General features: G+C 37.8%; 3 protein-coding genes across 5 annotated transcripts; 1 reads left to right on the top strand and 2 right to left on the bottom strand.

Moving 5' to 3' along the window:
• The first annotated feature begins 820 nt into the window (after positions 1-820).
• On the top strand, positions 821-2,921 carry LOC127974611 (trypsin-3). Its single transcript, XM_052578004.1, has 5 exons — positions 821-965; positions 1,125-1,284; positions 2,090-2,343; positions 2,452-2,588; positions 2,685-2,921. The coding sequence occupies exons 1-5, from the start codon at positions 926-928 to the stop codon at positions 2,832-2,834; spliced, it is 741 nt and encodes a 246-aa protein (XP_052433964.1). The 5' UTR covers positions 821-925; the 3' UTR covers positions 2,835-2,921.
• On the bottom strand, positions 2,917-7,275 carry LOC127974598 (zinc finger protein 615). Of its 2 annotated transcripts, none has more exons than XM_052577985.1 (2): positions 7,158-7,275; positions 2,917-6,148 (listed from the first exon to the last, which is right to left on the bottom strand). In XM_052577985.1, exon 2 carries the CDS (start codon positions 6,082-6,084, stop codon positions 3,241-3,243), a length of 2,844 nt encoding a protein of 947 aa, XP_052433945.1. In that variant the 5' UTR covers positions 6,085-6,148; positions 7,158-7,275; the 3' UTR covers positions 2,917-3,240. The 2 variants fall into 2 exon arrangements, with proteins under 2 accessions (XP_052433945.1, XP_052433944.1); XM_052577984.1 differs by having other exon boundaries at positions 7,068-7,232.
• Positions 7,276-7,407: 132 nt separating this feature from the next.
• On the bottom strand, positions 7,408-14,838 carry LOC127974595 (zinc finger protein 521). 2 transcript variants are annotated; one of them, XM_052577978.1, is made up of 2 exons: positions 14,679-14,838; positions 7,408-12,676 (listed from the first exon to the last, which is right to left on the bottom strand). In XM_052577978.1, the coding sequence occupies exon 2, from the start codon at positions 12,594-12,596 to the stop codon at positions 8,637-8,639; it is 3,960 nt and encodes a 1,319-aa protein (XP_052433938.1). In that variant the 5' UTR covers positions 12,597-12,676; positions 14,679-14,838; the 3' UTR covers positions 7,408-8,636. The 2 variants fall into 2 exon arrangements, with proteins under 2 accessions (XP_052433938.1, XP_052433939.1); XM_052577979.1 differs by lacking the exon at positions 14,679-14,838 and adding an exon at positions 14,146-14,264.
• Between the last annotated feature and the right edge of the window lie 1,156 nt (positions 14,839-15,994).

Raw genomic sequence — 15,994 nt, 5'->3', positions numbered from 1 at the left:
TCAAAACACATAAAACCTAGTATCCTTATAGGTTTTTAAAAGTCTAACCAGGAACTTGTTTTAAACGGGCTTACAGATGGAGACTGCTGCTCACAACTGTGCATGTGTGAAATGTCTGATTAAACATTTCTAAGTTGTTTGATAGAAGATAGGGAGTCAAGAGACTCCTTGAATGGTTTAGCTGCCAAGTTGATTCAGTTGAATATTTTCCCATGTCATGTTTATTTAAAGTCACAGGTTTGTAAGAAGTTTGTAACATTTCAGAAAACAAGGTTACTTTCAGCCAAGATTTTAAAGCTTATTTACTAATGGAAAATAATGCAGTCACAAAGGGTTATTCATCAGTGCCCACTTTCAATGAAATGTTTCACTTTAGTAACTTAATATAGTTTCTATAGTCTGAAATAAATTGGCATTTTTGACAAATACAAAACACTCAGTCACCTCTAATGTGCTCATTTTCCAGTTCCTGGATTTGACCACTTTGTTAAAAAAGAGCTAAATCTAATTAGAATTAGGTGGCTTATCTTCAAAATTCAAGAGCTTGACATGATAAAAATAAATAAATAGAAAATCATTTTCTTTCTTAGTACCTATATATTTTTCTTTAAGGAGCGCATATCAACATTTACTTCTCATGACAGATATGTAACCCAAAAGTCCCCTTTTTTAATAATGCTGCTAGAAAAATAATAAGAAACATTTATTAATTCATGATTTGTGAATAGTTTCTTAAATAAAATTATTTGCAATAACATCCTAAGCAAATTTGTATACTATGGTTAAGCACATGCTGAAGTCACACACTGCTTGCTTATAAAATTAATGTAAATATGCCCTTGAAAATTATCTCAAGCTGTGGAGTAGACAGAGTATAAAAGAAGGGCCTTAAAACCTTCAGAACACACCACTCAACAGCTTCAACATGAAGGCTCTCATTATTCTGGCTCTGTTCACTGTGGCTTGTAAGTAATGGGGCAGGGGAGATTTATACTGGAATTAATACAGATATCTTTAGGTTTAAAGTAAGTAAGTAAATAAATAAATAAAAATAATTCCAAGTGCTCTGTTCAATTAATTTTTGTAAAATAAAAATGTGACACTAAAACTATATACTTTCCCAGATGCTGCTCCTCTGGATGAGGATGACAAAATCGTCGGCGGATTCGAGTGTACTAAGAATGGTGTTCCATACCAGGTTTCTCTGAACAGTGGTTACCACTTTTGTGGTGGCTCTCTGATCTCCAGCAGCTGGGTTGTGTCTGCTGCTCACTGTTACAAGTCGTAAGTGAAATATGACTTTTTTTTCCTCAGTATTAGGGAGACTGGAACTAGCTGTCACATTGGAAAGTTTTCAAAATCATTCTATCTCAGTAACTATAATGTTCAAAAAGTTCCTTAGATTTGAATTAAGAATTATATTTCAATGAATTTTACTATATAATAAAGGAAGATTAGTATTTTCTATGTTTCTTTATGTTCTATGTATTTTTTATGTGTTATAAATTGTTGTGTGATTCTATTTTTCAAACATTTAATTTCTCTGAGAGCCATTAATAAAAAAAAAAGGCAAGTTTACACTACGTTTAAAAGTTTGAGGTCAGTAAGATTTTATATAAATAAATTAATACTTTTGTTTAAAAAGGATGCATTACATTTATAAACAGGAAAGTAAAGACACTGACAAATAAATGTGGTTCTTTTGAACTTAGTAATCAAAGAATCCAGGAAAAAAAGGGTTTCCACAGAAATATAAAGCAGCAAAGCTGTTTTCAAAATTGGTAAAAATGACAATGTTTCTTGAGCACCAAATCAGCATATTACAATGAGTTCTGAGAATCATGTGACACTAAAGACTGTAGTAACCGCTGCTAAACATTCAGCATTAACAGATCAAAAACATTAAAACATCTTACTGCCTGCAAATGTTTGAACAGAAGCGTGACAGTAGTGTGGCTATTGGGTTAGAAATCTTCAGTAGCTTTATATATATATATATATAAAATAAATACTACAAGAGGCACATAAGTAATGAACCATTAACAATCAGAATTTTAGTCCAATACAACTTACTCATCTCTGTTCTCAGCTCTATCCAGGTGCGTCTGGGTGAGCATAACATTGACGTCTCTGAGGGCACCGAGCAATTCATCAACTCCCAAAAGATCATCAGACACCCCAGTTACAACAGCTACACTCTGGACAATGATATCATGCTGATCAAGCTGGCCAGCTCTGCCAGTCTGAATGGCTACGTTCAGACCGTTTCTCTGCCAACAAGCTGTGCTTCAGCTGGTAGCGAATGTCTGATCTCTGGATGGGGAAACATGAGCGCCTCTGGAAGTGTGTACTTCATGCATAACACTTTGTACATAAATCTTCAGGTCATCTTAGAATAGCACAGTGAACACATTCAAACTCACCTATAGTGAACACTTGATGTTTCCTTAGGCAACTACCCCAGCCGTCTGATGTGCCTGTGGGCTCCTATCCTGAGTGACAGTACCTGCAGAAACGCCTACCCTGGTGAGATCACCTCCAACATGTTCTGTGCTGGCTTCATTGAGGGAGGAAAGGACTCCTGCCAGGTAAGATCACTGCTAGTTACAGCGTTAAGGTCATTGCAGTAGATTTAAACATGCTTTTTTTGACTTCTATTTCTATTACTTCTATGTGGTTTGCAGGGTGACTCCGGTGGCCCAGTGGTGTGCAGCAACCGGCTGCAGGGTATTGTGTCATGGGGTTACGGCTGTGCCCAAAAGAATAAACCTGGTGTCTATACCAAGGTCTGCAACTACATCTCTTGGATCAACACCACCATCAACTCCAACTAAGGCCCAACAGATTTGGATCCCATAATCATGGGATGTTGCAATATCATTTGGCAAACATGAAATAAACATCTGAGAACAAACATTAAAGATGTTTGATTGTATTATTTATTTTTATGGAACATCCTTGATAATTTTGTCTTCACTTCACAATTACAGCACCAACACTAACAGCTATCTAACTCAACAATAGGATTGCTAAATAAAACAATACTGTCAATTACAGGGAATTTCTAGTCCATATGTATATATATATATTTTTAAATTGGGTATCAGCACATCAATAATGATATCAGATGAAAAACAAATATACAGCAAACATTTTCACAAGTTTCAGAAGTATGTGATTACCATGCAAATGTTAATCACACACTCAATGAAAAAAAGAAAGAAAACGTTTACACGATATTTATATTTCTCCTCTGGCATGTTCCAAGTAATGTCCATGCAGTTCTGTAAGGTTGGAAAAACAAGCATTACATTCAGTGCAAATTAAGTCACCAGTTGTGTCCTCATTTTTCAATATGGACGGTGACCGGCTTGAACCATTTAATTCTTCAATTGCTGAAAAACTGCCCTTAGTGCGTTTTTTAACAATGTGCCCCTCATTAATCTGAGAATTAGTTTTGGTGGTGCTTGGAGCGTCAGTGTTTGATTTAGACTTTTGTGATAGTTGTATGTTAGAGGGACCAAAGTGTGACAAACGATGAGGCATTTCTCCTCCATTTGAACGGGGGAAAGCGAGTAGCTTCTCTTGCCTCTGATTGCCACAAAGGCTGTAATCATAGCTTTGATGCTGGAGATGATGAGATTGGTGTTCCTTTGTCATAAGTAGCTGTCCTCTCATTGCTATTGATCCTTTATCTACAGCCTTGTGGCGGAGCTGATGGTGGAAAAGCAAGTCCAAGTTCTCAAAACTAGCGCTGCATGTACCGCATTCATAAGGATGCACAGCGGACTGAGGGTCATTGGTGTAATGCGTCTCCATTGGATCATTTGTGCAATGAACAACTCCATGTCGCTTAAGAATAACCGCGCTTGAGAAACCTTTTCCACAAATATCACAAATAAAGGGCATAGTTGAGTGGTGCCACTCTTGCTGGTGGTTCCTCAACTTTTGTGCATTTGAGAATGTATGAGGACAGAAGGGACAAGTATGAGCATTAAGTGCTGGATGCTTCTGCAGATGTTTATTGTACAGTCCCACAAATCGAAACCCCTGTCCACACTTGGGGCAAAAAAAGCGCCCTCTTTTCTGTCTATGCAGCCTCTGATGAATCCAAAATTTGTTCCAGTTTTTAAACACCCTGTTGCAATCAATGCACGTGAAGCTTTGACGCCGTGAATGAGTGAGCATATGGGCTCTCAGTCTTCCTACATGATGGAATAGTCGTCCACATTGTGGGCAGAAGTACTTTCTCGGATCTGCTTTGTGGTGCGTACTGTTCAGTTGCGATACAAAATAGCTGGATTTGATGGATTGACTGACTGAATAGAGCCTATTCTTAGAGTCATAAACAGTTGTCCCCATGACCTGAAGAGGGCAAGCAAGTAAAGAGGAGCATTTTTTGAGCTTCCTCGGAAAGGAAAAATCTTTTGGAGGAGATTTAACTGGACTTGCACTCCGCATTTTCGGAGGAGTTCTTCTCTTCAAGGAGTTTTTGGGTTGTAATCTGTGAGGTGAACTGAAAGAAGGCTTTGTTTTTGCGAACCGGATGGAAACGCAGTGTTTGTTGTGCGTTTGTAGCTCTGAAAGAAGACTAAACGTCTGCTTGCAACGGTCACAGCTGTAACGCTGGGTGTCAGTGTGTCCTTGCAAATGTAATTCATACTCATCTCTTGTGCCAAAGCAACTTTTGCAAAGGTGACACCTGAAGCTGATAACACCATCCAATTCCATTTCTTTCAAGGTGGCATGAGGGTTTCTTTTACCCTCACAAGTGTGTACTTTTAATGGCCCTATCTGAGAAAATCCCTTTCCACATTTTGAACAGAAGTAAGGTCTTATAGACCAGTGTACTCTCTCATGGACACGTGCGGTGCACGCTTGAGTAAACGATTTGCCGCATACCTTACAAGAGTATGGTTTTTCTCCACTGTGAATACGAAGATGGATTTTGAGGACAGACTTGTAGCAAAAGACTTTGCCACAGATCGGACATGTTTGGGATTTCCCTTTCCCTCTTCCTCGCCTTCTCCTTTTAGGGGTGATTTGATTACTATGACAGTCACTTTCCAGTTTATCGGTCATGGTTATTTCTTTCTCATCCACAATTTTCTCAGGTGTGGCTCCATCTTGTATTCTATGTTTCCTACTTTTGGATTTATGGACTTTGCTGTGGGATCGAAGGTTGGAGAGTTGAGCGAAGGCTTTGCCACAATCCTGGCAGGTGAAGGGCTTCTCCCCTGTATGAACACGCAGATGAATAATATACGCTGAGGCATGATTGAAAGGGCGCCCACAATATTCACATTTGATAACGTTTTTTTCTTTGCGTGGCCTTCCACGGGAAAAGGAAGAATATCCACGTTTATGTTCTGTGTTCTCCACACTTCTTGCCTCAGCATTGGCTTCAGTTGAAAGCATCTGGTTATTGTGCTCTGAATTTGCCTCTTCGAAGGCATCATCCAATGTTACATCCTTTTCGTTTAAAGAGTCAGAAGGTGAGGCATCTCGATTTTCAGTGTCCGAAACACTCACATCTGCAGTGTCCTCATGTATTTTTTTGTCAGAATATTTTTTGCATTGGTTATCACTTTTATTAGAGCAGGACGTCTCAAAGATGGTTTCCTCGGATGTCTGGACAGTTGAACAATGGACTTCATTATTTTCGGACTGACTACTTGAGATTTCATCTGTTGTAACAGACATTTGAGTGTCAGTTTGTGGTTTGTTAAATTTTTCATTAAGCAGCAGTGATTTTGGTTCATTATCTGTGGTGCTGGAAATACAGTCAGAATCTGTCTCACGGTCTTCCGATAATTTCTGTGTATCAGAGTTTAATTGCTGTGGAAATGTATCTACATTTACTTCACAGGAGCTTTTTCCTCTCTCTTTTTCCACAGCATTGCAGGGCAAGGAGTCAGGAAGGACATTAGTAGCTACAGGCGATGGTTCTGCCACACTTCTGCTTTGGGAGTTTAAAGCCAGACCTTTTGAAATTAATTCCCCCATTCCTCTCTTCACAGATTGTTCCTGGGTGTCAGCCACATCAGATTTGGTTTCATTCTTCTTGGCCTCTCCTTCATGCATGATGTGCAAATCGGCAAGTCTGCCGGTGCCCGAGTTCCCTCCCCCCACTCAAGCTGAAACTAAACTGAAGGAAAAAGAATAGAAGATAAGACAACCTATTATAAGGCGTACTGCAACTAATACTAAGCAGCATCAGAACTTTATCAGCTGTTTCACTTGCTATCCATATAACAGTTAAAAGATAAACATACAAAACATTTTTTTTTCATATATTACCACACACACACACACACACACACAAGTATTTGTACTGGCATGAAATAGTATTGCTGTATTATGGTTTTGGATTTTGATAGCAAGACAGCTAGTATTTCCATAAAAGTAGAATAAAATATTATTTCCATATAATAGGCGACTCAAATTTAAAATAAAATATAAATAATATATAAAACCTATTTAAAACAGGAAATTAATGAGTAGGTGAATACCGCATTATTATTATTATTATTGATGCGTTTATTCATGCTTTTATTTAAGCGATTCATTCAAAGAACCGGCTCATAAGAGTCATTCGTTAGTTTTTCTAAATACAGCAAAGAAAACAAAATGTTGATCTGTGCATTATTCGTTGTCTTTATATTTTATTCGTTATTTTCTAATCGTTTTATTTCGTGATGTTCAATACAGAGTGCAAACGGACAACAACTCGGGTAACATATATTTTCCCGTGCAGCAGTAACGTTAGATAGCGGCACAGATGATGGCGCTCTGCAGGCGTTTGCAGCCACAGGCCATTCCTTCCTTTAACAATGCACGTTCCTGTAATCCTTCATGCATGCTCTGTTACAGTCAGCCCTGCATCTACCAACAAAGCACAACCTGTCCTCTAAGAATGGGTTTATTCTGTAAAGCGAAATGAGCGTATTTAAACATTACAGAATTGATGCGTCTGTGTGGTAATTCACCGACAACGTTACCTGACGCTGTACCTATCGGATAATTTCAAATCCTCAATACTGATTTTTTTAAAGAGCACCACTTACGCAAAATTGCCCATTGTTTGCTCGACTGTTTAGATTCTGCCTCTATCTTGTAGATAGCGCATGAGAAAAAGCAAGGCAGTTTGCACCAACCTTTCATGCTCTTTTCAGCACCAATGTACTACGCTACAGAACAGGAGCCAGGACGCATATACCAAATAAATTGAGTTTCCTTTTCCGTTTCCGATAAAAGCATCTAGGCATCTCTCTGAACGTGTGGTTGAATAAAGACAATCACCGAGTACGCAAATAAATAAATGTTAAATCATTTCAGTTTGACTGCATTTAACGCCCAACATATGATGTCATACCTTCATTTGCATATAAAGGATGGGTATCTGTATGAATTTTATTCGTTTTTATTAACAGTAAAAAAGAGAAGAAAAAAATACATTAAAATGTTTCATAAAACAAAGTGTTTTGAGACACATGGTAAACAAATTACACCTGCAGAAATGGTTTAAATTTAAATATGAAATTATACATGGAAATTAATTTCTAAATAAAACATATGAAAACATAAAAAGCAATTAAACTTACTGCACATATCATGACAAAGGGGTGATTGATGCTGCATTTAATTTACACAGAAATAAGTATCATGTAGATTCATTTACAGGCATCACAAACTAACCATTAGCAGTATTTACATAATGTTTTAATCAAAGTTAATGTAAAATTATAAATATAGCCTACTTCTATTGATCATTTTAAATTGTTCCTAATACATACTACAAACTGATATTAATTTACTCATTTGTATGGTAAAAATGTACTAGTATAGAATAAATTATATCCTTGCAAAATGTAAACCCATGTTTTTCATGTTTGCTATTGTGTAAACTAAATTTAACATACAGAAAGTTGTAAAGCATTGCCAAAATAATCTTTACACAAGCACTACCACATGAGAATTAAAAGACAATTTGGTGTCCCTCCTGAGGCTTTGTATCAGATGCAGATTTGACTGAGCACACTGCTTAAAGCAGCTCATATATTTATTTGTTCAGTCCTCCATCAGTCATTATCATTTAGATGTGTCCAGCAAGTTTCATTATTACTACAACATTTAGCCCAGTATAACCCTCAAGAGTTTACATTTAAAGGAACGTGTATGACCACACCTGTTATTGGTTTATTGGAGACTTGGAAAGATGTCACCATTGTGTTTATTGATGCACCGTAGGACATGTTTACATCAAAATGTATTTACAGTACACTAATACACATTGGCTACCTTAAAAACAGCCATCAACTGTTCTATTTTACATTTATACAGTGCATTCGCCAAAAATCTTTCTGTTTGTATGGGGGGGGGGGTCTGTATTTAATAGATGAATTAAATTAAGGCAACATCAATGAAATACAGAGTAAGCTAAACAATGTATTAACAACAACAAAAAAACTGTTACACTACTGATCAGATATGACACTTGAACTATTCAAAATTATTTGTCTTCTACTAAATGGTATAATATACTCAACAGGTGCTGCCTTATGACTTTTTTTTTTTGCATATACAGCAATAAACGTAAGCAGCAGATCCACCTTTTATGAAAGCATGAACACCGTTCACAGGAAAGGTATCGGTTTCTGCTCTAGAACATCTTCTGTGTCATTATTTGTTGTTGTTGTTGGTGGTGGTGTTTCAGGCACTGGCCCTAATATACGATGAACTCTCCTCCTATGATTTCTAAGGGACACTGCATCAGGATAGCCGCGCTGGCAAATCTGACACTTGTATAGAATGTGTTGAGTGATTCCCCTCGACAGGTCCTGACCTTCCACTATTTGATGGACCCTTCTTCTGTGGTTTCGGAGGGACTGTTCATCTGGATAGCTGCCTGGGCAAATGTGACACTGAAAATGACTGGGAGTGATGTTTTGCTCCGTTCCCTTTGATGGCAGAAACACACCACCCACAATGTGATGCACTCTTCTTCTGTGGTTTTTCAGAGATTTAATGTTAGGATAGAAGCGGTCACATATCTGACATTGAAACGGTCCAGAACGGACCGGTTCTATGGTACTCCGATTTGTTTGTTTCGGCTGTTTTGGCCGATGAACTTTCCTCAAGTGATCCTTCAGGGACTGAAGCTTTGGATAGTAGCGAAGACAAATGTGACATTGAAAAGGAGTAGGAGTAGATGGACTGGTTTGTGCACCAGCTTGATGCAGCTGTTGTTGTGCATTCTCCGCTGGCCTCATTCCGCTGTTGAGTCGATGAACGTTTCTTTTATGCTCCTCGAGTGCCTGAGGGGTTGGACAGTTCTGGTCACAAATCTGACATGTTAAGACGGACTGCCTGCTGTGTGAGACCAGGTGTCTCTTGAGCCCATCTAGACAACTGAACCAACGCACACACACCGGGCACCGAATCGGTTTAAATGCAGGTTTACATGTATTGCTTTGAATGTGAATTTTAAGCATCAATGGGCTTTGGAATGTTGTACCACAACGAGAGCAGGTGTGATTCTTCTGATCTGCAGTATCGCCATTACAACGCAACCGTATGTGTCTTAACAAGTTTCTGCGGAGACTGAAGTTCTTTTTGCATTTATTGCAAGTCAGAGCCTCAGGAATTGGCCTATTGTTCAAATGTTGAGGTGCCAAGAGTCCAGGCAGTTGGGCTTTTATGTTATGCTCAGGAAAACCTGGAGACTGTTGCGGCCGAGTCAGAGCACGGGATGGTTGCGCTTGGGAAAATGAATGAGGTTGCTGCTGGGCAGCTCTTTGCTCACTTGGAGAGCTCTGAGCTTGGTGCAACTGCTGATGTGCCTCAAAATCCATCCACGATTGTAGGTTCTCACCACAGTGTGGACAAATGTAGGACTCCTGCGCATGCTGTTGCAGGTGTTCGAAGAGAAGTCGAGGACAAGTGAACGAGGATCCGCATTCGCACGTCACTCGTCTTGGGAGCACAGATGGAAGTGACATGATCCCCCAGTTTCTGTTACTGCTAGTATTCGGAGTGCTTTCTTGACGGACTGCTTGACTTTCTGTAGATGGTGACAGGACGAATAAGTTTTCCTGAGCTACAGGTGTTTTAGGCTCCACTGTTCTGTTACTTACTACTGAATCAGTGTTTGTTGCAGGATGGCACTTCCTTTGATGCATATTCATATTGTCTTTGCGGCTAAAGAACTTACCACACTGAGGACATGGAAACCTTTTAATCGGCCCAGCCGTATTGGATGATGTAACATTTGGCAGCTTTAACTCTCTTGCATCACAAAACCTCAAATGCTCCTTTAGAGTAAACAGGCGGGAATAGCTTCTCTGGCACCCGTTGCAAACAAACCTTTTCAAGCCTTTGTTAGTCACATGCACCTGAAAGCCATTACTAGGTACTGCTGACTTCATTTCCATGTCCTCATGAGGCTCTACAATTACATCATCCTCAGCTTCATCGCAGTCGTCTCCTACCACATCTGTCAAATCGTCCTCATCTGAGTCCTTTTGATCCACATCTATTAGTACATCAATTTCAGCATCATCCAAAGGCATGGTCCACTGCTTTTCAACCAATTTATCACTTTCCTCTTGTTTTACATCACCTATGTTGGCTGGTAATTCAACTGAGTTTTTAGTTGGTTCAGTTGGTTTGGCGTTAGAAACACTGGCAAAGACGGATTCAAGGGTTTTCGGGGGATTTAACTGGTCCTTCAGCTGCATCTTCAGCCCAGTCTGATCTTTTTTGCCGATAGGAAGTTCTGTGGTCTGTTCCTCAATCTTTACCGACTCCGTGCCTACACCAATATCTATATGCTGTGTTGACATTTGATTTGTTTTCGAGTTTAGGAAAGCTCTATTGCACTCCTCCAAATTTTGAAGTTTGACATTACCGCTGGTGCCTACAGTGGTCGGGGATTTCAGAGAATTTTTACAGGGACAGTTGTGCTTTTTGAGGCTGCGTATGCGTGTGTAGCCACGCTTGCATAAAGAACAGTAGAACATTTTTTCTGCCTGTTGATCTGTAGGGCTGATTGGTTTCAGAGACATTTTTCCCATCAAAGGTTGATGGTTTCTAGAAAATCCATCATAGCAGACATGGCTTTCTGGGACGGAGATTATGGTTATCACAAATTGTTGACAACAAAGACAAAATTTTACTCGTTCTTTTTTATGCAGGGCATGATGCATTATCAAGGTGTCTACGTCTTGGAAAACCCTACGGCAGAGTCTGCACTGATGTCTGCCTTCCACATTGTCCCGGCCAACAAGTTTTTGGCGAGTTTCAAGAACCACCACAGGACAGAGAGTTTGTGTCACAGATATAATCTTGCTCTTCTTAGGCAACATCTTTGCAGTTTTCACTCCGACCATGGTGTTGTCTTTTTTTGTCTTTGACTGATTCTCCAGTGGCTTGGGTTTTGGTATTGTCATGATGATCGCAGGTTGTATTGGTGCTCTTGGTGAAACTTTTCTGGGGGGCAAGTTCCTCTGTTTCATTTGGACAGGTTGTCTATGACTCATGTAAGCAGATGCTAGCATCTTCAGGATTGATTTCTTATTAAATGCAGCTGAATCTTCACTAGATTCTGGTGATTTCTCATTGTCTTGCACAGAGTTGTTTACCACGTTGGAGGATGGTAAAGCATCATTGTCCTGTTCAGGTAACTGCACTTGCTCTTCGGTAACACTGTGGGATTCAGATGGCTTCAAGATGTTGCTGTCTATGTCTGCAGATTCGTTGCCATCCATATCTGCAGATTCGTTGCCGTCCATTTTTGCAGATTCGTTGCTTTTCATGTCTGCAGATTCGCAGCTGTCCATATATGCAGATTCATTGTCACCCATGTCTGCAGATTCATTGTTTTTCATGTCTGCAGATTTGTTGCCGTCCATGTCTGCAGATTTGTTGCCATCCATGTCTGCAGATTTGTTGCCATCCATGTGTGCAGATTTGTTGCCGTCCATGTCTGCAGATTTGTTGCCATCCATGTCTGCAGATTTGTTGCCATCCATGTGTGCAGATCTGTTGCCGTCCATGTCTGCAGATTTGTTGCCGTTCATGTCTGCAGATTCATTGGATTTGTTCTCCTTGATGTCAGTGTTTGAAGTAGAAGGTGGATTTTGTGCAAGGGGTTTTTCATGGGAATGGGATGGCGAAAGACTGTGAAAAACTTGGTCTGAGATAGGATGGCTGGAGGCTGTTTTGTTATCTGGCACAACTGGAATACTCTCCAAATCTGATTTGACCTTGTCTTCTGACCCATGTTGCTTTTTGTGGTCTTCAAGAGCTGTAAGATCACTAAACTCCTCGCCACAGTCACATATGCAGGTGTGGACTGGAGATGCTGGAGTGGGCAACATTGCACAGTGGTGTTTTTCAAGGAGATCTTGGCTCGTAAATAAGCTTCCACAGCTGACACAAGTAGGTAATGCTGATTCTGGCTGTTGAGAGATATCACTTGCATGAGACGCTTGGTGCACCAGGAGTGATGCCAAATTATGAAAAGTAGCTGAACATGCCACACAACTGTATGTTTTAGGACTTCCAGTAGATTTTGTTTCTTGAAACCCAAGCATTTTTTAGGCACCAGATGATTCCTCTGCCAATATTACATTTAAGAAGCGTAACCAACGTTTTTGTTATTGTTTAGTATCTCCTAAAAAGAAAGCAGACAAAACACATTAATGGCATAGCATGAGTTCAAATGTTTTAAATTCAGAAATAAATCATGAAATGTTATATTTACATATGCGATCATGTTTAGTGCCCTATGAGCACTCTCTGGTAAGTTACAATTAAAAGTAATTAACAGTGTAATCAGATTTCTGTACAAATTACTGTCTTTAAAAATATATATACTTATTACATTTAAATCTCATATCAGCCTCAACCAGTACAACAGAAAAACAGGCATAAAAACTGTTATTTTAATTCTTTCAAATAAATAATATAAAATTTGATTACATATATATAAGCAGATATTTAGCAGATGCTTTTATCCAAAGCTACTTATAAATGAGGAAAACAGAAGCAATCAATATCAACAAAAGAGTGGTATAACAAGTCTCAGTTAGCTTAGTGCAGTACACGTAGCAAGTGTTTTTTTTTTTATTATATAATAAATAGAAAGAAAACGTATAGAATAGAAAAATACACTGTATAATAAAAAGAAAAACAAGCAGTTAGTAGATGAAAAAGTCTAAAGGGACAATTTTTGTTAAAGAACAGAATTAGAATAGAAAGTGCTACAGGGTCAAATAAAGATGGAAGATACGTGTTTTTAGCCGATTCTGGAAGAAGAGCTCAGCTGCTTGGATTACTTATTCATGAACTAACCAAAGTATTAAATAGGAGAAAGTTATGTTAAAACATACATTTTAACATTAAAAATTTTGATGGTCAATCTATATATATATTTTTATATAGAGTTGCTCAATAATGTTTACAGTATTTAATGCTATTACATCAGAAATAATTATAATTACAGAAAAATTAAGAGTAGTCCATTACTTTCCTTTATCAAGTTTAAAGTAATTAAATTACAATAATTAACACTGTATATGAGTTCAGGAACGTTTCAATATTAAAAGACAATTATATAATGCAGTCCTAAAAATTGAATTACCTTTGTACAGTGTAATTTTATATTTGGGCACGTTTTATATAAAACGAAAAAATTAAACTAGCATCAAAAACACAAACTCTTCACTCTGTTTTCTAGGATGCATGAAACTGAAATATAATGTATACAGTAAAGCACAATATTCAATACAATAACAATATGTTGTTTTACAGTATTATAATAATTACCATTATTATTATTCAAACAATAACAACTTGTTATGTTGCTTAAACAATTAACATTTCTTGATTTCCACGACAGACGTAATAATGTTTTTTTTAGTTCTTTTTCATTTGTGTAAAACCATCATGAATACAAAGATAACATTTTTAAGAAATTGGCACGTGTGATTATAATTATATACTTAAAGAGATGAATCTCTTCAAAACACGTACCGCACGTTACCTCTCACAAGCAGTACAACTGTTGGTGAGTTTATGCATATTTAAATGAGAAAACTAATTTCTCAGAAAACTCCGCTAGTTAAAACCAAACTGCCTCACCGCTTTCGTTTCGAAGTAAAGTGTTCAAGTAAGTTATTCGTTATACACAACCTAGTGTAGCAACAATAGATCGCCTACTCATGCTTGGATTTTGATAGGCCTGGCCACTTAACGTTACCCTAGCACTACACTCGTGTTTAAATAAACGCTGTTTCACATAAATTTAACCCAAAACAATGGTAATCTGCACACTATTCGTCGATTTAGTTTTAGTCGAAATTATAAAATGAGCGTGAATGTAACACATACTAATAACCAGAATTGCAATGGATGCTGGAGATTTGGCACGTTCTTCCGACAGAAACAGATATAACTAACGTTATACAATTAGCCTGCAGCTCTCAACGTTGAATTACACCTCTTAAAAAAATCAAACGCGCTTTGTAGCTATATCATGGGGATACAGTGCATGCGGAACGTCATTCGCGTGCTGCACAAGGGAATTGAATGACAAAAACAGCAGCTAAGGGCTGTATGCACGAAATAAAAACGAACCATAAAAGTTCCTCAAACGGTTACTAGCTTGCACTCACCTTGGGAAAGTACGATTTACAAACTTGCATGATTTTAATGATAGAAGTTATTTATTTTCAACCCGAAAGGCGGTATGTATTTTGCACCCAGTTTCTGTAGAGACGTGTAATTCCCGCCGTTCACTACAGAGGGCAGTATCTCTGAGCACTCACGCCCAGTCTCCACAAGAGAAGTTTAAATATACCGCCACCAACTGGTGTGAGGGACCGGTGTAACACTACACTTTTCTCATTACATACAAATATTACTGGTAGGTTTAATCCATCATGGATTATTTGAGAAACACTAAAAATACAGAATAGCTATAGGTCTAAAAAATATGGATGTTAGTCCTTTCATTAAATGTCAGCAATTATAATCAATGTTTGGACATTTTTGATTCAATTTACATTGTTCCATATATTTAGGTGATATTTTAATTAAAGAAAATGGAAGCTGCTGTTCAGCAGAGATGAACTACTACTTTAAACCAAGAAGCCAGCTACTTAGTTGTAAAACAGAGCAACCAGATTATATTTGATTACACCATAATAACTACTGATGATTGTGTGCTGGTTCAATAAACATTTCTTTATTAGCTATATGGTTTACTAGAAAACAGTGAAAGATGATTTAGCAAATATCTAGAATTATCTATCATTTTATTTTGTAGAGGTCAACCAAACATGATTTAGTACCTTTGTGTTGGAGCTTCCTTTATATTATTAATTTGTGACAAAGTGTCAACTCAAGCTATATCTGGTCAGTTGAGAATTCAGAAGATGTTTATTGGAAGAACCATATGTAAAGTTTTCTTAAATCAATCCAGTAAAACAAACAACAACAAAAAAGGCAAAACTAAAGTAACTGGTGACATGTTTTACTTTTAATGTATACTGTAATATCAAGGCCAAATTCACACACTCTGAATTTTGAATCAAATACTGACCTGTAGATATAGCTGCTATAGATTCACAAGATAAATCTAAAACCAAATTAGGGGCTGTATTTAACCAAAACATGCTGAAATTCCTAATCCAATGTCTCCATAATCATAATAACTCGTATTAAAGCAGCATGAAAATAATAAAAATTCACACACACACACATAATATATATATATATATATATGTGTGTGTGTGTGTGTGCGTGTGTGATATATATGAAACAAAACTCAAAACAAAATTTTAACTTTAACATGACTAATATATGTTTTTGATTAGGTATTTTTGCCCTCACCATTTGTAAGTGGTGAACCCCCTTTGGGACTACCATTTTATATGGGTTTCAGCCACTATGAAATGGCATTTTATCACATACATACTTGACAGGGAGG

The sequence above is a fragment of the Carassius gibelio genome, chromosome B16 (assembly GCF_023724105.1).
Source record: "Carassius gibelio isolate Cgi1373 ecotype wild population from Czech Republic chromosome B16, carGib1.2-hapl.c, whole genome shotgun sequence".
Classification (NCBI taxonomy): Eukaryota; Metazoa; Chordata; class Actinopteri; order Cypriniformes; family Cyprinidae; genus Carassius; species Carassius gibelio.
This window is presented reverse-complemented; position numbering and strand designations above follow the sequence as displayed.

Excerpts from the sequence above, each read along its gene's own strand:
- LOC127974611 (XM_052578004.1), top strand. The coding sequence starts at position 926 with ATGAAGGCTCTCATTATTCTGGCTCTGTTCACTGTGGCTT. Across the intron at positions 1,285-2,089 it reads GCTGCTCACTGTTACAAGTC|CTCTATCCAGGTGCGTCTGG; the intron begins GTAAGTGAAATA and ends CTCTGTTCTCAG. Across the intron at positions 2,344-2,451 it reads AAACATGAGCGCCTCTGGAA|GCAACTACCCCAGCCGTCTG; the intron begins GTGTGTACTTCA and ends ATGTTTCCTTAG.
- LOC127974598 (XM_052577985.1), bottom strand. The coding sequence starts at position 6,084 with ATGCATGAAGGAGAGGCCAAGAAGAATGAAACCAAATCTGATGTGGCT.
- LOC127974595 (XM_052577978.1), bottom strand. The coding sequence starts at position 12,596 with ATGCTTGGGTTTCAAGAAACAAAATCTACTGGAAGTCCTAAAACATAC.